The 25806-nt window shown below is 41.8% G+C and overlaps 1 protein-coding gene across 2 annotated transcripts in view; it reads left to right on the forward strand.

The window, feature by feature from the left end:
- LOC139751606 (uncharacterized) overlaps positions 1-25806 on the forward strand; it is a 410068-nt gene that overhangs the window by 282173 nt on the left and 102089 nt on the right. For both annotated transcript variants that reach the window (XM_071667208.1, XM_071667207.1), the window contains exons 4-6: positions 4174-4234; positions 10527-10606; positions 22427-22492. In XM_071667208.1, the coding sequence (XP_071523309.1) occupies positions 4174-4234; positions 10527-10606; positions 22427-22492 (207 nt within the window). The remainder of the gene's footprint in view (positions 1-4173; positions 4235-10526; positions 10607-22426; positions 22493-25806) is intronic.

The raw sequence follows: 25806 nt of genomic DNA on the forward strand, positions 1-25806 counted from the left end.
AAATTAGAATGGCTGCGTGGAGACTGATGATCAAGGCGCATGTGCTTAAAGGTATCGGGATAATTTCACACACACACACACACACACACACACACACACACACGCACACACACACGCACACACACACACACACACAGAGCTAGCGGTTAAATATTGGGAGAGTGAGACATTGTGAGCACGTACTATCCTCCCTCTGTACAGACGACATAAGAGCGAAAGTATCTAATTGTTTGAAGTGGGACTTTGACTCTCTCATTGCTCGAAAATTGGGTCCAGAGCCAAGCCCACAAAATTTTTTCCCCGTTTACCAAGCTTTTTCTACCGTGTTTATTCTGTTCCACATCAGCGCACGCCGCAGATTACGGGAAAAAACTCGTAATCGAATACGCAAATATGAAAGAATATTTTAGGGACTCGAACCGCGATATTTTTTCGGCTGGGTTTGTAGGTTAAACTAACAGAGGTTATAGTGTCCTTGCGGTTGTTAGAAGCAAGCAGTGTTATGGTTTATGGTTGTCAGAACCGGTGATGATATCATTAATGGATTGTGGACACTGGAAGTAAAGATTTGTGAGCGACGTTTTCTTTTTTCTTTTTTTTCTTTCTTTTTTTTTTCGGGACGAGAGTGATGATTAATGGTTTATGACTGCCGCCAGAGCAGTGTGGAAAGAGGTGGTGGGGTTTTTGACTCCCGCCACAGTTGTGTGACCAGAGCTGGTGGTGGCTTGCGACTGCCACCTGAGGGACGTGACCCGAACTGGTGGTGTATGACTCGGGCCCGCCAGCCGTGGGGGTCAGACAGGTCCGATAGCAGTCACTCACCACCAGTTACAGTGCTCTGGTGACAGCTACATGGCAATAACTTTGGTCACACAGCTCCAGTGTGTGACTGCTGATGGTGCATTGTGTCTGCCACCAATGATGCTGTGTAACCATAGCTAGTTCTTCGTGCTTGCAGTCAGAGAGCTGGTGGTCTGTGAGTGCTACGAAATCTGCATGACCAGAGTCACTGGTCAGCCAGTGGATTATGTAAGACCCACCACAACAAGAGCGTCGCTAGAATGGGTGGTTTTATGGATGCCGACGTAGCTCGTGGTTTCTCGATGACACCCGAGCTGTGTTTGACCAGACCTCGCGACATGTGACGACCTCCACAGCATTGTGACAAAGAGCTGCTGGCTGCTCACTGCCACCAGACCTATATAACCAGAGCTGGTGGCGTGTAACTTATCACCAGAGCATCCAGAGCAGTGTGACTAGACCTGCTGTGTAGTGAATGCCTCCTGGGCTGGTGATGTGTGACTGGCACCAAAGCTCTCTGACCAGGACTGTGATCAGGGCTGGTGGTTTGTGACCTGCACCAGAATAGTGACTACAGATGATGGGTGCTGACTACCACCAGGGCTGGTGGTTTGTAATTGGAGTTTTTTTTGGACACAATGGTCATTTGTGACGGCCTATGATTAATGGCAGAGACTCAGGATGATTTCCCCAGACTCAAATATCAAATCGCTACCTTTGAATGTGATAATTTTGTTCTCTCTTTCTACTGCTCATGTGCTCTGTTTACTTGCATTTAGGTCACCAGAGGTTATTCATAATCCCATATTTTCCCTCGTATACCTTTAGCTCTACGTAATTCCTACCATAGCTAACATTCTCGTTTTTGATACTGATATGTTAGTTTGATGTTGCTGATGTTCAAATTAATTTGTGTATATATTTCCCAGTTTGGTATCATTTGGGAATTTTGATATCTTACATTATAATAAGAAAGTGCATGTTGTATAAGAAAGTGGCTCATAAGAAACGTAAAGAGACCAATAACCAACATGATAAAGTAAGTTATGTAGATTTGCTTAGAGCAAGTAAGAAAGTTATACGACAAAGTGTATATCAGTATGAAGCTTACGTTGCTAAAAATAGCAAAGAAAATAAAAGCAATAAAGGGTTTTATAATTATGTTCGAAGCAGGAGAGTCATTAACCAGTCAATAGGTCCATTCATTAGGAAAACTGAGACTTGAGTCACGACAATTAACCCATGTCAGAAATGTTAAATTACGTTCTTGCATCTGTAATTATGATCGAAGACACAACCCATAGCTGAAACCCAGTCTGTTCGTTGTTGAAGATATTGACATAAAAACCGAATACATACTTCTAGCAGTAACCCGAAATGTGATAAAACGGCAGGCTCTATATGGTCTTCTCCGAGAATAATGAAAGAGGCGAAAAATGAGGTAGTTAACCCTTAACTGTCGTTTTCTATATAAGTCTCTAGCCACGGGAAAAGTTCCAGATGATTTGAAAGAGTGGTATTGTGACACCGATATTCAGAACCAGTGATAAGTCATTTTCTGGAAATCGTTGTCGTAGTAGCTTAACGTCTGTAGTTGGAGAACTTATGGAAACCATCAGTGGAGTAGATTAGTAAACCATCAGTCGAGTAGATTAGTGAACCATCAGTCGAGTAGATTAGTGAACCATCAGTCGAGTAGATTAGTAAACCATCAGTCGAGTAGATTAGTGAACCATCAGTCGAGTAGATTAGTGAACCATCAGTCGAGTAGATTAGTGAACCATCAGTCGAGTAGATTAGTGAACCATCAGTCGAGTAGATTAGTGAACCATCAGTCGAGTAGATTGGTGAACCATCAGTCGAGTAGATTAGTAAACCTATGGAGGACCACCACTTAGTCAGGCTATTATCAGGCGTGGTTTTCGACGAAATCGTTCACGTCTGACACATCTGCTTGCTTTCTTTTATGACATGATCAACATGTATGGCGGAAGTCAAGCCGTTGATTTTATCTATCTGGATTTTCAAAAAGCGTTCGATAAAGTTCCACACCAAAAGTTACGAGTAAAAATTATGTCACATGGCATTGATGGAGTTGTACCTCAGTGGATAGAAAATTGGTTGAGTGGCCGTAAAACCATGAGTTGTGATCAGTGGTCAAACTTTAGACTAGAGAGATGTAATATGATGATACAAAGCTTGGAAATACATCGACAAATAAACTTGAACGTCTACAACTTCAAACTGACACAGACAAGCTGCTGAACTGGGCTCATAAGTGCCAAATGAATTTTGATTACAAGTGCAAAGTTTTACTGCAAAAGGTAAATGAGAAAAAAAACTTGAGGGTATTAATCTCTGTCGACCTTAATCCAGGAAAGCAGTACATAGAAGCAGTGAAAAGAGCGAACAAAATTCTTGCATTCATTCTAAGGGCCTTCAAATTGAAGTCCAGGGAAATCATCCTTAATTTTACAATTCACTGGTGTGTCCGCATCTGGGAAATTGTGTTCAGTTTTGATGACCCTTCCTGACGACAGAAACAAGAAAAAACAATGAAGAGAACAGCGTTGAACTATGAAGATGATTCCCGGTCTGAGAAACAGATCCTTTCGAGAGCAGATGAAAGGGACCTAAACCTTAGAAAAAGAGAATACAAGTATTTGAAAGGATCAAAAGTTTTGATCATCCTAATCTATCAAGTTATATAAGACTCGATTCGTCTTACCATACTCCTAGTAATGGATACAAACTCGTGGTCAAACGTTTGACCTTGAATTACGCGAGGTAATTCTTCTTCCAAAGGATTGCTAACATATGGAACGACCTGCAAGCCAGAATGGTTGAAAGCAATACCTTAGATACGTTTAGGAATGGACTTGGTAGAGAGTTGGCCTCAAGTCCTCGACTTACGTTATTTGTGCCTCTTTAAGTCATTGACTACTTTCGGGTTATTCTCCCTAAATTATCGGTAATGCCTTCAAACTTCACCACCACGAATCTGTGAGTTTCTGATATCTTCCACGATCACGAACAGCTTCAGATGAACCCAGTGGTCTGTTGCTGTTTTGTTTTCCTTTGTATGATCAATGATTCTAGAGTTATCTCGACCATAACCAATGTTTCTAGTGTTAGGTTATCGTATGCAATGTTTATAGTGTTAGGTGTATCATAGGCAGTTTCTGGTGCTAGATGTATCATAGCATATTTTTGTAGTGTTAGATGAATCACAACATAAGTTTGTAGTGTTATATGTATCAGGGCCAATGTTTATAATGTGGGCTGTAACATAACCAATGTTTGTAGTGTGATATGTATCATAACCACCGCTTGTAGTGTGATATGTATCTTAACCCACGTCTGTTTTTACAGGATATTCGGACTACTTACCTATAGACTTCGAGGACTACAACGAAGACTACAACATCACCAGGTGGGTTCGATCGTACACGTCTGTATGTCTGTTTGATTCCTTAATCTGTTGTTTTCCTGCAGTTCTACAACCGCTTGTTTGCATGTTTGCCTCTATGCCACGGCGTTTTGTGTCACAATCTATCTACCAAGTATACCCTGTTGATAGTATATCTTTTGGTCTGTGTCGTATCTATATTTCTTTTTCCTGTCTTTGCCTGTCTTTTTTTCTATCAAAGTTCCATCTCTGTGTGTTACGCCCTGCCTTTCTGTCATCCAGTCAGGTCGTCATCTGTCTACTTGCTTGTCACTATACCCGTCCATCCGTCCTAGAGCGTGACTGTGCCTACTGTCAGCCAGTCTGGTCGTTATGTATCTACTTACCTGTCTCTTTACCTGCCTTTCTGTACATGAACTGTCCATCTACCCACTTCCTTGTAAGTCGTCTGTCTCGAGGTCTGTACAAGATACCCTCCTTTCGTCCTGTCTGCTTGTCCTCCAGTTCGTCTCTAATTCTGTCTACATTCCTGACGTGCATTTCAAGTATATATATATATATATATATATATATATATATATATATATATATATATATATATATATATATATATATGTATATATATATATATATATATATATATATATATATATATATATATATATATATATATATATATTATACTTAGTCGTTGTGTGTGTGTGTGTGTGTGCTTCATTTTTTTAATACTTATAATCCGTTTTTACATTATTAAGGTAGCGTCAGGAACAGACAGAGGTTACATTCGCTTTCATCTGTTCTCGAGCTGTCATGTGCATTGCAATGAAAAACAGCCCTCCATCCACAAAGAGTCTTCACAGACCTTGCCATGGTTTCCCTTGCCTGCTTCACATGCCTTAGTTCAGTTCATTGACAACACGTACTCCTTGTATATCACATATTTCCAGTTCACTCTATCCTGTGCACGCCCTCCACCCTCGTGCATGTAAAAAAGTATTGGTTAGTTATTTGGTAAACAGAGAAGTGATAAAATCCTTGCATAAGATGAAATGTGGCGACACGGTTGGGGTGGATGGGATTGCAACTGAATTTCTTATGAGGTGGGTAAGTGTGTTGTTGATTGGTTTGTTAGTGTTATTACTTTTGACCTGTCGCTTTCTCTTATACATCTTCCAATCATATGCACTCCTTCCCTCTAAGAACCACCCAAATTCCTCTCTTTTCTCTCTGTCTCCTGCAGCTTTACATCTTCATCCCAACACTCACTCCCGTTTCATCTGGCCACCTCCCACTTTTCGCATGCCACATGCATCTCTTGCACGTATTAGCACTTCTTCCCTAAATACCTGCCATTCCTCGCCCACTCTCTATCCTTCATTTACTCTCACCTCTTCCACTCTTCACTCAATATCTCCTGATATATATATATATATATATATATATATATATATATATATATATATATATATATATATATATATATATATATATATATATTCTCGCAGCAAGAACAGTATTGTGTAGTCAGTGTGGGGTGGACTGGCTGCCCAGAGTATTATATAAACTTAGAAGCACATGACACCCATATCCCTCCTGCAGTTAGATTGTGCTGCATTTAACATTAATATCAAGAGAGACTCCTGTGACGAGTTTACCCTCGTGATGGGAGACGAGACGGAAACTATAGCTTAGCCCCGTGATGGGAGACAACCGGGAGGTAATAGGCGGGGAAATGAGCTCGCAGTGTGTGTGTGGAGCAGACTGCTTCTCATAGGAGTGGTCATTCTGTCACCCATGTGTGTTTTACACTTGTATATACAGATGGCCCGGTACACGAGCTTGCACCTAAGGGTGAAAAAGAACTGCATCCTAGCAGGGATAGATAACGCTGGATCATTGTTTTGATAACGTCGGTAATTATAGACGTCAGACTAATTGTTAGACATCAAGTTGGTGTTGGGAATAGCATCGACGTCCGTCATACAACTTTGGATACAAGGTCGTGTGTCAACACTGTGTCCTGAACATAGGTTCACATTGCTATGTTCTCTTAAGTCAGGTGGACGCTGATTTCTGACGTAGCATGTTACGATAATTTCAGTTTTGATGGCGAGAGGTAATGTAAATATTGTATTTCCCCTTCAGATTCGTTTTTTCGGAAGTTAAATCACCACATCGAGATAGGGTGGGTAATATTATGATCATTATGACATCCATCGTATCCCAGTGATATGATTAGCTGATGAGATTACCTTAATTTGCACTTGTGATTAGATTTCAATAGTTTGATAAACTTCCAGTCAGACTTGAAATGCGCCTTGAAATACTACACACTCACGGTGAAACTGACCGTCACTTGACGTGTCGTAGCATTACGAAGAGTCTATCAAAGTCTTTGATCAATGTTTCACGTGGGTGAGATGGTCTTGACTGTAATTCAGCCAAGACCAAGGACTCAGTACCGTCGCGCGAGCGGTGAGGCTAAGGTTCACTAAGCTCCTATTCTACTTCAGGATAAAAGTGATTCTAACATCAGCATCAACGAAAATCAAATTGTTGGATTCTATATATATATTACCAGGTTGTTAGGTATTCTTTTATCTTTTGTTTCTTTTATAAAACAATAGATATGAAAAGAGTTGCAGTATCGACCCGAGAAGCGTAACCTAACTCATCGTAACCTAACGTAAACATGTTCTTTAAAGTGGTCGCTGCATCTGGAAGTGAATTCTACTGTTGTAGAATATATTCATTAACACGATTTACGTCTATAATAGAGCTCGAATCGTTACGCAAGTGTATGTTATAAAAAAAAAGATCGTGTGCTCGTCGTATCGCAATATCGTACATACATTGACACGATTGACTTCGATAACAACAGAGCTAGAATCGCGTAGCTACGCCAGTGTCAAAACCTCGTGTAATCATAGCCTCACAGACAGAGATACAGTACCGTATCCGTAGCTATAAAGTTACTTCCATTTAACACATACACGTCTACCGTATCTCTGTACCACCCGCCTCCACTAATGGTATGGTAATTGGAGAAATCTGGCCTGATGTATCGCTATTTTGAGTCGACCTGTCTCGTCGTACCTGTTTTATTGGCACGGATGATCATTGTGTAACCTTGTCTGTACTGCTGTTACTGTACCTTGACATATACCACGCAAGACCACGCAGCAAAATATAGACATATCTGTCGTGACTTAAGATATCACAGGATATGAGATACGAGAGAGAGAGAAGAAAAAAAACTACAACCTTTACATAATTCACAAGATTGGAAAGTTGGTTGAAATTCGAACATTGAAAACAGTTTGTCTATTTTATTGGACATTTCACTCGCATGAACCACCGACAGGAGTCATATAATCTTAAGTGTTTATATATTATATTTACGAAGAAGAATATCCCATTCTGACAACAAGCTATCCGCGTCCAGATGACCGTATATAGACGTGTGTTCGTCACGTCCACATACGTTCTTGTGATTCTGAGTTTTCAATTCCTTTTTAGCGTTCGATTTCCACTTGAAAAGACATTTGGCGTAGAATCTTATTTTTTATCCTTTTTTTTTTTTTTTACCTAAAAAGCAACGTTGTCCCCGTGTCAATATTTCATCTTTAGAATATCAAAATTTGGATGATCGACCCGTGACTTACTAACTTCAGCCAATACTTAAACTTGTTTCAACATCATTTGTCTTCTTTGTTCACACACACACACACACACACACACACACACACACACACACACACACACACACACACACACACACACACACACACACACACACACACACACACACACAAAAAAAAAAAAAAAAAAAAAAAAAAAAAAAAACAAGCATACATATACAAACTTGGTGTGGTGGTTAGCATCACTGACTATGAATCATAAGAAGGCCTACTAATGTTCCAGTGCTGGATAGGGCATTCGACCCACAGGCAACTAAGCTGTTCATCCTCTCTTCGAGGCTGGTCGATAAATGGATTCCTGGCGTAGGATAGGGTGACACCAAAATGGCCCACGTGACCCAGGAGAGTAGTAAAAAGGCTTTGGAATGTAGATTCAAACTACGGAGAAGGTAGAAAGGAAAATAAAAACAAGGTAACTTTTTAGAGGTCGGCACAGTAAAACAAGTACAGAACGGAGAAGTTTGAAAAGAAAAATCATTTGCTTGAAAACATTCACCCCAGTCATATGCAAAGCCTCTATATACTGATATACGTAAAAGTTCTTTATGATTACAGTATATATTCAGAGCAGTAAAAAGGGCGAGCAAAATTCTTGGATTCAGCAGTAAGGGCTTTCGACTTTAACTTCAGGAGAATTGTCGTATCTCTTTACAAGTCGGAGGAATCTTTGGTTCAGTTTTGGTCACCCTACGTTAACAAAAGGAAGAAGGCATAGAATGGAGAGAGTACAGAAGCGAGCTATCAAGACGATTCCAGGACTGAGAAACAAATTCTCAGAGATTCAGACTAAACGACTTAAATGTATTCAACTGAGAAAAGAGAAGCTTAAAAAAGTGATCTAATACAACTGTTCAAAATTACTAAAGGATAGATTCATTTGAATTCACTCCAGGTAATGGATACAAACCCGTGGGCAAAAACGTATTACCTCGAATAAGACGAAATGCTTCTATTTCAACAGCGTTATTAGCATGTGGAATTATTTACCAATTAGACTGGTTGAAAGAAGCACCAAAGATTCATTTAAGAATAGACTTGAATGATATATTTTTCTTTAAATCCACGACTGACATTATTTACGCCTCCTTAGTTAAGTGAATTATGTAACGTTTCTTTCTCTCTCTCAAACATCTGTATGTATTTATACTCTTACCTCACTAATACATCTCTTACTGACCCCTCCTGTTCGCTGTCACAGACACCTTCGTTTGGACCCAGTGGTTTGTTGCTGTTTGAATTCGTTCGTATTCTTTTGCCTACCATATAGTTGATATAGATTATGTACTGTCAGTTAGTCCAACCCACTTCAGTAGGCGCATAGATCCTCGAGAGATCAGCTGGTACCAAGGACGTGCCTGAGTTCAGGAAAGTGAGCCATGGAGGGAGGGGCAGTAGTAGCTAGTAAACAAAAAGTGAATACAGTGAGTACTGACGAGTTCAAAAAGCTATACATTGAGTACTGACGAGTTCAGAAAGCTGTACAATGAGTACTGACGAGTTCAAAAAGCTATACATTGAGTACTGACGAGTTCAAAAAGCTATACATTGAGTACTGACGAGTTCAAAAAGCTATACATTGAGTACTGACGAGTTCAAAAAGCTATACATTGAGTACTGACGAGTTCAAAAAGCTATACATTGAGTACTGACGAGTTCAGAAAGCTGTACATTGAGTACTGACGAGTTCAGGAAGCTGTATGATGATCAGATGTTAAGGATTATTTGCAGAAACGACGAATAACATTAAAAATCACACACAAACAAGACGTTATGGACAATGAATCAGCACGGGTCAGCCCGGCGTCGGTCGGACCCGTATGGGTTCGATATCTAGGCGTTTCATTCGCCCCACACCTAACCCATGTGTTCATCCTTTCCTCGAGACTGGTATATGAATCGATACTTTGCTTAGGCTTGTGTGTGTGTGTGTGTGTGAGTGTGCATGCCGACATATGTGTATAGTCATGATGCAAATATACAAGGTTACGAGACGGGGGCAATGCGAATGTAAAACTCTCTTCCCCTAATGCATAAAAATGATAATCGCACTCATCTATATACAAACACACACACACACACACACACACACACACACACACACACACACAAACAAACAAGCTGTTCTACCTCTGGGAACGTGCATACATATAAAAACAAGGTACAATTGATATAATCCAACCTAGCATAACTCTTCGTACTGTGACCATAATAAGATATTTTTTCACAGTTCGTTGATTCCAACGTCGGGAAAGACAATGAATGAATTCTAATTAACAAATGGTTGACTTTATTTACAAGTCTGATAACAGAATACAACTGGGTAAAATTTTCGAACGTAAGAAATGAGGACCATGAATGATTTGACCTCTACCAGACACAATAGCAGCCGCGCATAGCCAGGTGATGGAACAGCCAGCTTTAAGTTTAGCTTAAGTACAAGAATATTTCCTGGGCACGAATTTTGCCATTCCATGCTCCCTCCCTGGCTCGTGACATACACATGTGTAATCATTGAAATATGTTTTTCTTTTTCCTAAATAATGTTTGGACGGTTTTCAATTGATTATGACTTGATTTATTGTCTAGTGAAATTTATAGATTTTTATTTCCTACAGCTGTCTGAACGGTGAAGAAGCCGAGGATGGAGCGTGCATCTGCCACCCTTGCTGGGGTGGATTCTACTGCCAGACGTACGGTAGGTAGCCAGCTCTCCACAGTCAAAATCGTAGTAAGAGAATTGTTTTGTATGAAATTTTCTTTATGTTGAAAGATACATGCATATACCTGCAAACAACCTGTAGAACATACATGATACACAAAGAGGACAGCTGCAGAATCACCAGTATGGAGATAGTATGAGACTGAAACAGCTTACAGTAAGGAGGGAGACATGGCATCTCCAATGCATGTGGTTAGGCTGAAGAAATGAATCCACGGACCCAGAACTGATGGTAAAGATTCTGATTATATATATATATATATATATATATATATATATATATATATATATATATATATATATATATATATTTTTTTTTTTTTTTTCTTTTTTTTTCAAACTTCTTTTTTTTTCAAACTATTTGCCATTTCCCGCATCAGCAAGGTAGCGTTAAGAACAGAGGACTGGGCCTCTGAGGGAACATCCTCACCTGGCCCCCTTCTCTGTTCCTTTTTTTGGGAAAAAAAAAAGGCGACTAAAAGGGGAGGGAGCGGGGGGCTGGAAATCCTCCCCTCTTTTTATATATATATATATATATATATATATATATATATATATATATATATATATATATATATATATATATATATATATATCAGAAAGGCGACACAGAACAGCAGGCATGACAAGCGTGCCGATGGACACAAGCCTGGTTCTCTAGAAGTGATATCCACACCTCCCGGGTCCCACCCACTCACTGTGGTTGTGTAAGCGGAGGCAGGCCGGCCAAATTTTGTTAGCCTCGAGGACGCTGTAAATCCGCTCACGGGCGTCTCAATAATGGCTGTAGTCATGTAACTCACCCATAGGCTTATTCATAGCGTGAAAGTATCCAGCTCACCCAAATTTCAAGCTCCTTTATTAGTTTCATTCGTAACTATCATGACCTCCCAGATATGAAATATTTGGAATGCATCAACAATGCATTTTTTTTAGCCGAAGGGCTGCGTATATCCAATAAACCGTTATTCATTTATATATTTATTTGTCGCTGAGCGCCCGAGGGTTGAAATCAGGCTACCGACAACAGTAGAGTGACAAAAAGGATATTTGTGTCAGAAGTGGAGGGGACAAGGAGGGCGGGGAGGCCACGTCATAGATGGAGAGGATGGAGAGAGAAAGATGTAGATTGCTGGGACCCTGAGCATTATGGAGGGTGAAAGACATGCGTGGGATGGAGTGTATTGGAGTGATGTGGTAGACAGGGGTCCATGCTGTCGGTGGAGTGAACCAGGGCATGTGAAGCGGCTGGGGGGAACCATGGTAAGGTCTGTGGTGCCTGGTTGTGCATTAGGACGAAGAATGGTTTTGGTAAAGTGAACATGACAGCCTTAGATTTTGCTCCTGGCGCTGTCTTTCTAGTCTGCCCACCTCTTACCCTACGCATACCTAACGCATCTCTCTCACATACCATTATCGCTTCTCTAATTCCCTCCCATTCCACACCATCTCCCCTAGCTTCGTTCACTTTAACATTTTTGTCATTCTGGACTCAAACTCTCCCAGTATGTTATCACATAAATCTTCTTTCCAAGCTTATTTACTCTCACCACTCTCTTCTCGTAACGTTTCCTGTTTTCCAAAACCTACAAATCTTCATCCAAACATCCACAAGGCAGTGATCACACAACCAACCAGCTGTCCCTTTCAGTACATTCACATCCAGATATCACTATATATATATATATATATATATATATATATATATATATATATATATATATATATATATATATATATATATATATAATTTTATACTATTCGCCATTTCCCGCGATAGCGAGGCAGCGTTAAGAACAGAGGACTGGGCCTTTGAGGGAATACTCTCACCTGGCCCCCTTCTCTGTTCCTTCTTTTGGAAAATTAAGAAAAAAAAGAAAAACGAGAGGGGCGGATTTCCAGCCCCCCCGCTCCCTTCCCTTTTAGTCGCCTTCTACGACACGCAGGGAATACGTGGGAAGTATTCTTTCTCCCCTATCCCCAGGGTTAATATATATATATATATATATATATATATATATATATATATATATATATATATATATATATATATTTATTTCACTCCATCTTTCCACCTGGGAGACCAAATTGGAGGTGGAAAGATGGAGTGAAAAAGATTTTGAGTGATCGGGGCCTGAACATGCAGGAGGTGAAAGGCGGGTAAGGAATAGAGTAAATTGGATCGATGTGGTATACCGGGGTTGACGTGCTGTCAGTGGATTGAATCAGGGCGTGTGAAGCGTCTGGGGTAAACCATGGAAAGCTGTGTGGGGCTTGGATGTGGAAAGGGAGCTGTGGTTTCGGGCATTATTGCATGACAGATAGAGACTGAGTGTGAACGAATGAGGCCTTTGTTGTCTTTTCCTAGCGCTACCCCGCACACATGAGGGGGGAGGGGGATGGTATTCCATGTGTGGCGAGGTTGCGATGGGAATGAATAAAGGCAGACTGTGAATTGTGTGCATGGGTATATGTGTATGTGTCTGTGTGTGTATATATATGTGTACATTGAGATGTGTAGGTATGTATATTTGCGTGTGTGGACGTGTATGTATTTACATTGTGTATGGGGGTGGGTTGGGCCATTTCTTTCGTCTGTTTCCTTGCGCTACCTCGCAAACGCGGGAGACAGTGACAAAGCAAAATAAAATAATAATATATATATATATATATATATATATATATATATATATATATATATATATATCGGAACATGTGATGTTCACATGTCAATCAGTCTAATGCAACCATTGGGCGCCCGAGAGTTCCAGAGAAAGGTTTTGTGCCACTATGTGGTAGTCCAGTGGTGCGCTGACCGCTTGCTCTTCTAGGTAGCCCAGGCACGACTCTAGGGCGCGCGATGGTAAAATCGTTTCTCTCTCTCTCTCTCTCTCTCTCTCTCTCTCTCTCTCTCTCTCTCTATATATATATATATATATATATATATATATATATATATATATGGGTGTGTGTTCATGAATCACTGATTGTCTTCCATCATCCTCCATCTCATTATAAAGATTTATTCAATATGCATCATCCAGGTGCCACAGAAGTACGATCATATCATGCCATCCAGACTACGTATATTTCACCATGCAACGCGATTGATCTCGTCGCGAGGAGCCTAGCCATTTGCTCGGTTACAGTCACTCTTGTAGCCTGTGCTTGCAGGTAACCGGCGGCGTTTGGACTGGGATTTTGAATTGACACCTGTCCATGGCATCCCTTATTCTGTATGATCATAAAGTGGGGACTTGGGATATGAGGTGTACCCAGAGACCAAGCTTGGAAATGGAATTACTTTGGACGGTTGTTAATATGGGAGAGAGATGTACTGGTGTTGGTGAAGGTCACCATTCCAAACATTCCAAATGGTGAGAAAGAGACAATAGAATGAGGAGGAGGGAGTGGGTGATGTAGTGCAGATGTGACAAGGGCGTCAGGAGGTGGAGGGGAACGTTGTGTGAGAAGGAGGAGGACCTGTGTTATCTTGTGTCAGACATGAAGTGGCGCAAGTTAAGGCCTGCTTCATAGCGGCATCTGTACATGAAAATGACATACACGAAGGAGGAAGTTAGAAATGTTCCAGAACCGTTTGTTTAATGAATGTAACTCAATAGAGAGAGAAATGACTGTAGTGATGGATGAGAAGTTGATGGGCTGGAGGAGGAGACATTTAGAGCAATGCTGTTTTGGGAATAGAGTGAACGATCTTTTATGTTTTCTAAGAATAAACTAATTCTTACACGTTCGTAAGAGAAGTTCTGGAAGTACACGTAAGGTACTCATTAATCAAGCATTTGTGAATAAAGAATGTTGAGATGTTATGTATTTTTGAACCTCAAGACATCCCAGAAGAGGACTGTTTGACACCCACGTCTGCACAGAACTGAGAAGTGGTATCCTCTCCTGTAGTGGTGGTGAATTTAAAAGTAGGAGAGCCACACGCAGTTTGTGGTGATCAGCTGTGCGAGGCTGGGAGACCAGATGAGCAAATCATTGGTGGCTACAAGGGCTACAAGGCCGAGTGATCCTCCAATTGAAAACCCTTACGCCGGGAATGAACGAGACGTTGAAGAGTTTAGGGAACATCATTACGGATGAGGCAGGGGAGTTGTACTGGCTGTGGAGGAGGAGGAGGAGGGGGAAAACTATGAGGGAACGACGGAGTCGGAAAGGCAGTCAAAAGGGGTGGAAAAATATGAGGCACAACATCAGTTGATGAGGCAAGAGAGGAAAAATATGTAGTGAGAAGCTAGAAAAACCATTTTGGACTAACAGCGGGGAAACCTACTGTATAGAAATAGAAGCAAGGGTATACATGACGGCCGGGGGGAAGAGTAAAGCCGAGCACTCTCTTTAATGGAGATGTACAGACCTTTTTTTTTGTAAGGGAGAAAAACAGAATGGATGAGAAGGATGAAAATGAAAAAAAAAGACGAGGGTAGTGAGTAATAGACAGAGAGAAGAATATGCTGTAGTTTTTGCAGAGCGTCACAGTGGCAGCTGAGAGCCGATACTGCCTCGCTCCTCTCAGGAAATGCAATGTTCCGAGTGCAGACGTGTCGGGGTGGGACAACGGGCGTGGCACAGGTGAGGGTTTGACGATACGGCTGCCGAAGTATGTTAAGCGATCGAGGAGACTGGGAGGGGGAAGGTTGTAGGGAGGTATGTGTGCTGGTGGGGAACAGCTAGTGGTCACGGGACGATGACCTTTGCGGCTCGACCTTCCTACTCGGGTAAAGGTGCTTAGTATAAGCGTTGATAACATGAGGTCACCAGTTCATCAGGAAGAGGACGTTTGTGATCCATGGCAGAAGAAGAACTCGAAGAATCGTAATGTTAGAGATGGCAGAGTCAGGGGGATGGGTCTGGGATTGAAGAAGCTGCGCACCAGAACTTTATCCCGGATAATAATTGCTCAGGAACGTTTAGAAACACAGGCACAAAAGGAAGTTCGCCTGAGGATTTACTTTCTTGGAGAACCGCACTTGAGGAAATGAGACGCGGAGGACGGGATGAGTTGCTGGAGCGGAAAGTTGAGATACAAGAGCAACATATTTGTTCGTATGAGTATCCATCATATGTATACAGATGGAGAGCTGGAGATCTCGACTGTTGATATCAGTAAATGAACAGGAGAACAGGACTGGAGAGGAGCATATGGCGGTGATGTTCAGGTGTTACAGAAGAGCCAGGAGTAATACGAGAATCAGAAGAGAAGCAGAGGACACATGAAGAGCGAAATATGAGATAAGGACATCAGAGATGTGAGATTCACGTTTGTGAAATATAGAAACAAGACGGTTGGCTGTGTAGGTGTGGGATTACTAATATTTGAGAAGGAGGAGGAGACATAACGAAGACGGGAAGGACTGATGCTGAGCAGAGGACTGAGTTCTGAGGGATGTATCTTCAGTCATTCTTTCTGCAGTCGTTACTCTACATGACCACTCAAACTTCCCCCATCTTACCTTCCCTCTCCATCAGACAGAAGACTGCTGACTCCTCTCATCACCGGTCTTGTTGCTCCTCCTGCCTTACTTACCGTACATAGTCAGTAATCCCTTAAATCCAAGCTATGACTACTAAGTTCTCCTAGTCCACCCAGCAACCCGTCCTCACCATACAGGATAACGATACGTTACTCCCCCACTGATATCTTCTCCCGAGAGACCTCATTACCTTGTGCCATCTCCTCAGATAACTCCTATACTCTTCCAACACCGAAGCCGAACACATCCTCTACTCGATTAATATCAGAAAATTATCTTTTTCCCACAGAAACCTGTAATACCTATAAATCCCTTTCTCGCTTCCTTTACCTTCCTTGAAAACTAATTGCCACAAAGTCTTTTAATCAACTCTCTTTCCCAGACTGTGGCCACTGCCTTCGATGACACATATACTGATATCTTTTTTCTTTATCCCTGCACGCCCATAGAAACCCCTCTAACATCACAGACGACATACAGTCTTCCAGTGATTCCTTCTCCACCCATTTTGTTCGTCCCGGCTGCCCCGTCTTCCCCCAGCAATGTAGGTTACGCTCCAGTAATTCCTTCGAGACAGTTTTCCTGCCACAGAACACGATGACACTCCTGTAATCCTTGTGTCCACCGTGGACGGCGATCACCAACACACTGGAAATATTATTGTTTTCTCCCAACGTTAAGACTGCTCCGCCGCGGTAATCCCTAGATGGACCCATCTTCTCTGGCAGACGACGACTGGTCAGCAGTGTAATCTGTTATCTCCCAACAGACGAAATCTGCCGCCCAATAAGTTTTTCTCTCCTAAGAGACGGCAGTTATTCCCAGTAGTCTCATTTTTCCACAGACCTTTAATTAAAGTTCCAGTAATTCGTTCTGTTTTCACTGAGAGCGGTCCAATAATCTCTCCTCTTTCCCCAGAAGGACAGTTACACAAAAGAAATCCCTTCTCTCAATGAGAGCAATTAAGCCTCAGTAATCCCCTTCCATTTGACAAAAGATAACCAAACCTCAGTGATCCATTTTCCTCTCATGAAAGAACGTTAGAGCCGCGGTAAGGGGTTCCTCACGTACCAGAGACGCCTACAACCCGGTAACTTGTATCCTTACCCACGTAGAACCGCTAGGGACCAAGGATTTCCACCTCCTCCTACAGAAGAAAACCACATCGAGGTCATCCGTTTCCTTTCCCATACGTGATAACAACTCTGTGTTACTCTCTCTCTCTCTCTCTCTCTCTCTCTCTCTCTCTCTCTCTCTCTCTCTCTCTCTCTCTCTCTCTCTCTCCCAGGAGAAGCCAGCAGGGCTACGCGATGTTCCCTTCCCTCTCAGAGCCGCCAGCCACGTCCCAGTAATACTACCATCTTCCAGAGGTGATAACCAGGACGTAGGGCTTCCCTCCCCTCCATCAAATGATATCTACTTCCCAGTGGTGTCTTAATGCTCCATGGAAGACAGCTACAACCTGGTGATGTCTCCATCTTCTGTGGAAGACAACTACAACCGACGTCTCCATCTTCTATGGAAGACAACTACAACCTGGTGATGTCTTCATCTTCCATGGAAGACAGTTACACCTTGATGATGTTTCCATCTATGGAAGACAGCTACAGCCTGGTGATGTCTTCATCTTCCTCGGAAGACAACTACAACCTGGTGATGTCTTCATCTTTTACTGAAGACAACTTTACTCTGGTGATGTGTTCTCCCACGTAATACTGCTGCTCCAGGGTACACTCTGTTTAATAGACATGGGGGAAATAAAGTGGGCGGTGTTGTCTTGCTCTTTATTCATGCTCATCTTAATAATGGCATGGAAAATATTACAGCTACGGACAATTTCTGCATTGAATATATATATGTATATATATATATATATATATATATATATATATATATATATATATATATATATATATATATATATATATAAGTTAAGAGTAAACGTGAATAAGAGCAAGGTTATTAGGTACAGTAGGGGTGAGGGTCAAGTCAATTGGGAGGTGAGTTTGAATGGAGAAAAACTGGAGGAAGTGAAGTGTTTTAGATATCTGGGAGTGGATCTGTCAGCGGATGGAACCATGGAAGCGGAAGTGGATCATAGGGTGGGGGAGGGGGCGAAAATTTTGGGAGCCTTGAAAAATGTGTGGAAGTCGAGAACATTATCTCGGAAAGCAAAAATGGGTATGTTTGAAGGAATAGTGGTTCCAACAATGTTGTATGGTTGCGAGGCGTGGGCTATGGATAGAGATGTGCGCAGGAGGATGGATGTGCTGGAAATGAGATGTTTGAGGACAATGTGTGGTGTGAGGTGGTTTGATCGAGTAAGTAACGTAAGGGTAAGAGAGATGTGTGGAAATAAAAAGAGCGTGGTTGAGAGAGCAGAAGAGGGTGTTTTGAAATGGTTTGGGCACATGGAGAGAATGAGTGAGGAAAGATTGACCAAGAGGATATATGTGTCGGAGGTGGAGGGAACGAGGAGAAGAGGGAGACCAAATTGGAGGTGGAAAGATGGAGTGAAAAAGATTTTGTGTGATCGGGGCCTGAACATGCAGGAGGGTGAAAGGAGGGCAAGGAATAGAGTGAATTGGAGCGATGTGGTATACAGGGGTTGACGTGCTGTCAGTGGATTGAATCAAGGCATGTGAAGCGTCTGGGGTAAACCATGGAAGGCTGTGTAGGTATGTATATTTGCGTGTGTGGACGTATGTACATGTGTATGGGAGGGGGGGGGTTGGGCCATTTCTTTCGTCTGTTTCCTTGCGCTACCTCGCAAACGCGGGAGACAGCGACAAAGTATGAAAAAAAAAAAAAAAAAAAAAAAAAAAGAATATATATATGTGTGTGTGTGTGTGTGCATAATTTAAAGATGAGCTTCGTAAGAAAATTACAGTAAAACTAGTGTATAGGACCCTTGCACATACACCAGAGGTAGACGAAAGATTTTGATGTCAGTCAACAGACATGGTAATGAACACGATTCTGGCGTAGTAGGAGATTTTAGTGTGGGGAGAATCCCTTTCAAGTAGCTAGATTTGCTTGATAGTGCCCTAATCTAAGTTGTCGAGAAACTGACCAGCGACTTGAATATGTTAGATTTCGTACTGACTGCAAATGAGGATCTTGTTCATGATGTTGAAGTTGGGGAAACGTGTGGTAAAAGCTATCATCAACAAATTTCTTTTGAGGTCGCTTTCAACACTGCACACATGTTGGTCAAAATAACTATCGCTGAAAAATAAAGAAATTGCCTGATATTAGACTTGCAAATGAGAATGGTCTTTGCGATGCTCTTGAAAAGCAAATCTTGGATGATTTGGTCAATGTGAATGACAAGACTTCAGCTCGGGAGGGAAAATATGTACCAATAATTACTAGAGCGTTTTATGATACCGAAGCGAAGGTGATGGAACACTGTTTTGTAAGGAAGGAGTTCATAAGGTGGTGGAACACTGTTTTGTAAGAAAGGAGTTCATAAGAAACGTTAAGAAACCGCCAAACCAAATGATGTACTAAATCATGTACAGTTACTTAGAAGAGGTGAGGCTTATAGGATAAAAGTGAGGGTCAGTATGAAGCAAATATTGCCAAAAATAACAAAATAGATACCTAAGGATATTCAAAGTTATGTTAGACGCAAGAAAGACGTTACCCAATCTAAAGGTCCATCAGTTACGGAAAACTGTGCTTGGTCCAGGATAAGGAAGACATGGTAAAAAATCTTCAATGACTTCTCTGCATTTGCATTTGTGATCCACTACCCAACTCTTGTCCCATTTTCATTGCTAAGAACGTTGTGGAATATGACAACAGCTGAAGACATAATGTCAACAATAAACGGAATAAAGGTAAACAAAACGGCAGGTCCTGATCAATCTTATCCAAGGACAATGAAAGAGGTGAAAAGTGATATAACTCAGCCCTTGATTGCATTGTATAACATGTTACTAATTGCTACGGAAATCATTCCACTTATTTGTAAATGTAACACCGATATCAAAAAAAAAAAAAAAAAGAGTGCCGGGAAATTATCGTTCAGTTAATTTGCTTTGTAGTAGGAAAACATGTGAAACCCATCATCCAGGTCAGAATTGTAAATCATTCAGAGGACGACCCCTTCATAAATGATTCTCAGCATATTTTCGACGAAACTGCTCATGTTTGACAGATCTGTTTGATCTCTCACATTATTTAACCGACACGTATGATGAACATAAAGCACTTGATGTCATCTCTAGATTCCCCCCACAAAAATTTCGATAAAGTTGCGCATCAAAGGTCATATGGCGATAATTGGGTCGTTCTGCTGCGGTGGAGGGGAAATTGGCTGACTGGCGGTAAACAAAGAGCTGTAATTAATGGTCAGACGTAATGAGTAATTAGCCACAGGGATCAGTCTTGGGATCAGTTCTCTTTCTCATAATCATTAGTGATAGTTATAATTGGCTGCATTGTTAAGATAGTAAACTCTGTTCATGATGATTAGCTGGGAAAATAATCCACAAAGGAAACTTGATCGTCTGTAGCTTCAAACTGACATAGACAAACTGATGAACTGGGCTCATACGTGACCAGTGAATTTTGGTATCAGTAAGCGCAAAGTTTTACATAAAGGTAATAAAGATGACAGTGTAAGGTACAGTATGAATTCTTTTGCAATGCAGAGGGTAACTGGAGAAAAAGTAATTGGCCATGATAATCTCTGGTGACCTTAAACCAAGCAAGCAGTGCACAGACGCAGTGAAAAGAGCGAACACATTTCTTGGATTCATAGGAAGGGCCTTCGAATTTAGTTTAGAAAAATCATCCTTACCCCTTACAGTTCACTTGTACGTCCCCTTCTTGAATATTGTGATCGGTTTTTGGTCAACTTTTTATAAAAAGTTAGGAAAATTATGGAGTGTACAGCGTCGAGCTACCATAATGATACCAAGACTGTAAAACCAATCCTTTGAGAGCCAGCTTCACGTCTTGAATCTATTAGACCTAGTGATGAGAAGATTAAGAGGTGATCTAATACAGGTATTCAAAACAGTCAAAGGCTCTGATACTCTTGATCTAGCATGCTACTTAAGGCTTGATTCGTCGGATTTCATTCGTAGTGACATAAGCTTATAGGCAAACGTTTGACCTCGAATGAGTCAAAGTACTTTTTCCTCAACAGCATTGTTGGCACATGGAATTAAAGTGGTTGAAAGCAGTACTGTATCTTACACTATCACAAACATTCTCGAAAGGACCCAGTAGTCTGTTGCTAATTGAATACCTTTGTGTTCCTTTGTATACACGCCAGATGTAACTCTCATGCTCACAGGAGGTAATTATACCTCGGTAGCGCTCCTTCTCCTACAGAAGACAACCATCCCTAATAATACCTTTTCCTCACATGCAGGACAACCACCTCTTATACCCTTCACTCACACACGGCAACCACGCCTGGTGATGTATCCCACTGAGGATAACTACGCCTAATTCTCCTTATCTTCCCACACAGAAGACAACTACGCCTAATTCTCCCTTATCTTCCCCCCACAGAAGACACCTACGCCTAATTCTCCTTTATCTTCCCCCCACAGAAGACAGCTACGCCTAATTCTCCCTTATCTTCCCCACACAGAAGACAACTACGCCTAATTCTCCCTTATCTTCCCCCCACAGAAGACAACTACGCCTAATTCTCCTTTATCTTCCCCCCACAGAAGACAACTACGCCTAATTCTCCCTTATCTTCCCACAGAAGACAACTACGCCTAATTCACCCTTATCTTCTCACAGAAGACAACTACGCCTAATTCTCCCTTATCTTCCCACAGAAGACAACTACGCCTAATTCTCCCTTATCTTCCCATAGAAGATAGCTACGCCTAATTCTCCCTTATCTTCCCCCCACAGAAGACAGCTACGCCTAATTCTCCCTTATCTTCCCCCCACAGAAGACAGCTACGCCTAATTCTCCCTTATCTTCCCCACACAGAAGACAACTACGTCTAATTCTCCCTTATCTTCCCCCCACTGAAGACAACTACGCCTAATTCTCCTTTATCTTCCCCCCACAGAAGACAACTACGCCTAATTCTCCTTTATCTTCCCCCCACAGAAGACAACTACGCCTAATTCTCCCTTATCTTCCCCCCACAGAGGACAACTACGCCTGATTCTCCTTTATCTTCCCCCCACAGAAGACAACTACGCCTAATTCTCCTTATCTTCCCCCACAGAAGACAACTACGCCTAATTCTCCCTTATCTTCCCCCCCACAGAGGACAACTACGCCTAATTCTCCCTTATCTTCCCCCCACAGAGGACAACTACGCGCCACGCTTCCTGGTACACTCGGCCACGGCCGTCGTTCCAGAGAACGTCACTGGTAAGTACCGTTGTTATTCTTGGGTACTAACAACGTACCACATCATAGAGCACGTCCATAGGGCACATCACCAGAGATTACATTACCATAACAGTAGGCCAGGTGAGAGGAAGTCTCCCCTCGTGATCAGTGTGGACAAGGTTTAATCACCATGTTATCTTTGCATAAGTGTGTTCATGACGGCTCCCGAGATGAGACGTGGATGGTCCTTACGTTCGTTTAGAGATCCTAAAGGCTCCCTCCCACCTACCTGTACCTCCAGTACCTGGGGATTCAGGTCACGACCTCAGTATCAGACCCCATCCTGGATCATTACTTGGGTACACGGGTCACGACCTGACCACGAAAACTATTCTGGGTGGAGTACCTGTAAGATTAGGTCATGACCTCACCTGCAGAACCATCCTTAGTACAGTACCTGGTGGCTCGGGTCATGACCTCACCTTTAGAATCATCCTAGGTGTGGTGCTTGGTTGATCGGGTCACCACCTCACCACTAGAACCATTTGACGATGGAAAAATGACTGTGATAATGATAATAGTAATGATATCAAGGGTTACACTAACCTTAATTAATGTGTTAATTATTATTATTATTATTATTATTATTATTATTATTATTATTATTATTATGGTCATCATTATTATTGTTGTTGATGTCCTAATCATTATTTGATCATCATTTTTATCATTATCATTACCATTATCAGTATTCTTGTTATTTTTTTCAATACATGATATTCGTTTCCTGTGTTAGTGAGGTAGCGCCAGGAACAGACGAAGAAAGGCCACGTTCGCTCACATCCATTCTCTAGCTGTCATGTGTAATGCACCGAAACCGCAGCTCCCTGTCCACAAGCAGGCCTCATAGACCTTTTCATGGTTTACCCTGGCCATTAACATAGTATGCCCTGCATCAGTTCACTGACAACACGTCGACCCTTGTATACCACTTCATTCCAATTCACTCCATCCCTTGCACCCCTTTCACCCTCCTGCATGTTCAGTCCCCGATCGCTCAATTTTTTTTCTTTCCTCCATCTTTCCATTTTCAACTTGGCCTTCCCTTTCTCCTTATTCCTTCCACTTCTGACACATATATCATCTTTGTCAACCTTTCCTCACTCATTCTCCGTATGTCCAAATCCCTTAAGCACGCCCTCTTCAGTTCTCTCACTCGCACTTTTTATTACCACACATCTCTTACCCTTTTGTTACTTACTCGATCAAACCACCTCACACTACATATTGTCCTCAACCATTTCATTTCCAACACATCCACATTATTAGTTATTATTATTATTATTATTATTATTTTTTTTTTTTTTTTTTTTTTTTTTTTTTTTTTTTTATACTTTGTCGCTGTCTCCCGCGTTTGCGAGGTAGCGCAAGGAAACAGACGAAAGAAATGGCCCCCCCCCCCCATACACATGTACATACACACGTCCACACACGCAAATATACATACCTACACAGCTTTCCATGGTTTACCCCAGACGCTTCACATGCCTTGCTTCAATCCACTGACAGCACGTCAACCCCTGTATACCACATGACTCCAATTCACTCTATTTCTTGCCCTCCTTTCACCCTCCTGCATGTTCAGGCCCCGATCACACAAAATCTTTTTCACTCCATCTTTCCACCTCCAATTTGGTCTCCCTCTTCTCCTCGTTCCCTCCACCTCCGACACATATATCCTCTTGGTCAATCTCTCCTCACTCATTCTCTCCATGTGCCCAAACCATTTCAAAACACCCTCTTCTGCTCTCTCAACCACGCTCATTTTATTTCCACACATCTCTCTTACCCTTACGTTACTTACTCGATCAAACCACCTCACACCACACATTGTCCTCAAACATCTCATTTCCAGCACATCCATCCTCCTGCGCACATCTCTATCCATAGCCCACGCCTCGCAACCATACAACATTGTTGGAACCACTATTCCCTCAAACATACCCATTTTTGCTTTCCGAGATAATGTTCTCGACTTCCACACATTTTTCAAGGCTCCCAAAATTTTCGCCCCCTCCCCCACCCTATGATCCACTTCCGCTTCCATGGTTCCATCCGCTGACAGATCCACTCCCAGATATCTAAAACACTTCACTTCCTCCAGTTTTTCTCCATTCAAACTCACCTCCCAATTGACTTGACCCTCACCCCTACTGTACCTAATAACCTTGCTCTTATTCACATTTACTCTCAACTTTCTTCTTCCACACACTTTACCAAACTCAGTCACCAGCTTCTGCAGTTTCTCACATGAATCAGCCACCAGCGCTGTATCATCAGCGAACAACAACTGACTCACTTCCCAAGCTCTCTCATCCCCAACAGACTTCATACTTGCCCCTCTTTCCAGGACTCTTGCATTTACCTCCCTTACAACCCCATCCATAAACAAATTAAACAACCATGGAGACATCACACACCCCTGCCGCAAACCTACATTCACTGAGAACCAATCACTTTCCTCTCTTCCTACACGTACACATGCCTTACATCCTCGATAAAAACTTTTCACTGCTTCTAACAACTTGCCTCCCACACCATATATTCTTAATACCTTCCACAGAGCATCTCTATCAACTCTATCATATGCCTTCTCCAGATCCATAAATGCTACATACAAATCCATTTGCTTTTCTAAGTATTTCTCACATACATTCTTCAAAGCAAACACCTGATCCACACATCCTCTACCACTTCTGAAACCGCACTGCTCTTCCCCAATCTGATGCTCTGTACATGCCTTCACCCTCTCAATCAATACCCTCCCATATAATTTACCAGGAATACTCAACAAACTTATACCTCTGTAATTTGAGCACTCACTCTTATCCCCTTTGCATTTGTACAATGGCACTATGCACGCATTCCGCCAATCCTCAGGCACCTCACCATGAGTCATACATACATTAAATAACCTTACCAACCAGTCAACAATACAGTCACCCCCTTTCTTAATAAATTCCACTGCAATACCATCCAAACCTGCTGCCTTGCCGGCTTTCATCTTCCGCAAAGCTTTTACTACCTCTTCTCTGTTTACCAACTCATTTTCCCTAACCCTCTCACTTTGCACACCACCTCGACCAAAACACCCTATATCTGCCACTCTGTCATCAGACACATTCAACAAACCTTCAAAATACTCATTCCATCTCCTTCTCACATCACCGCTACTTGTTATCACCTCCCCATTTACGCCCTTCACTGAAGTTCCCATTTGCTCCCTTGTCTTATTATTATTATTATTATTATTATTATTATTATTATTATCATCATCATCATCATCATCATCA

Source organism: Panulirus ornatus, chromosome 11, assembly GCF_036320965.1.
Source record: "Panulirus ornatus isolate Po-2019 chromosome 11, ASM3632096v1, whole genome shotgun sequence".
NCBI classification, from domain to species: domain Eukaryota; kingdom Metazoa; phylum Arthropoda; class Malacostraca; order Decapoda; family Palinuridae; genus Panulirus; species Panulirus ornatus.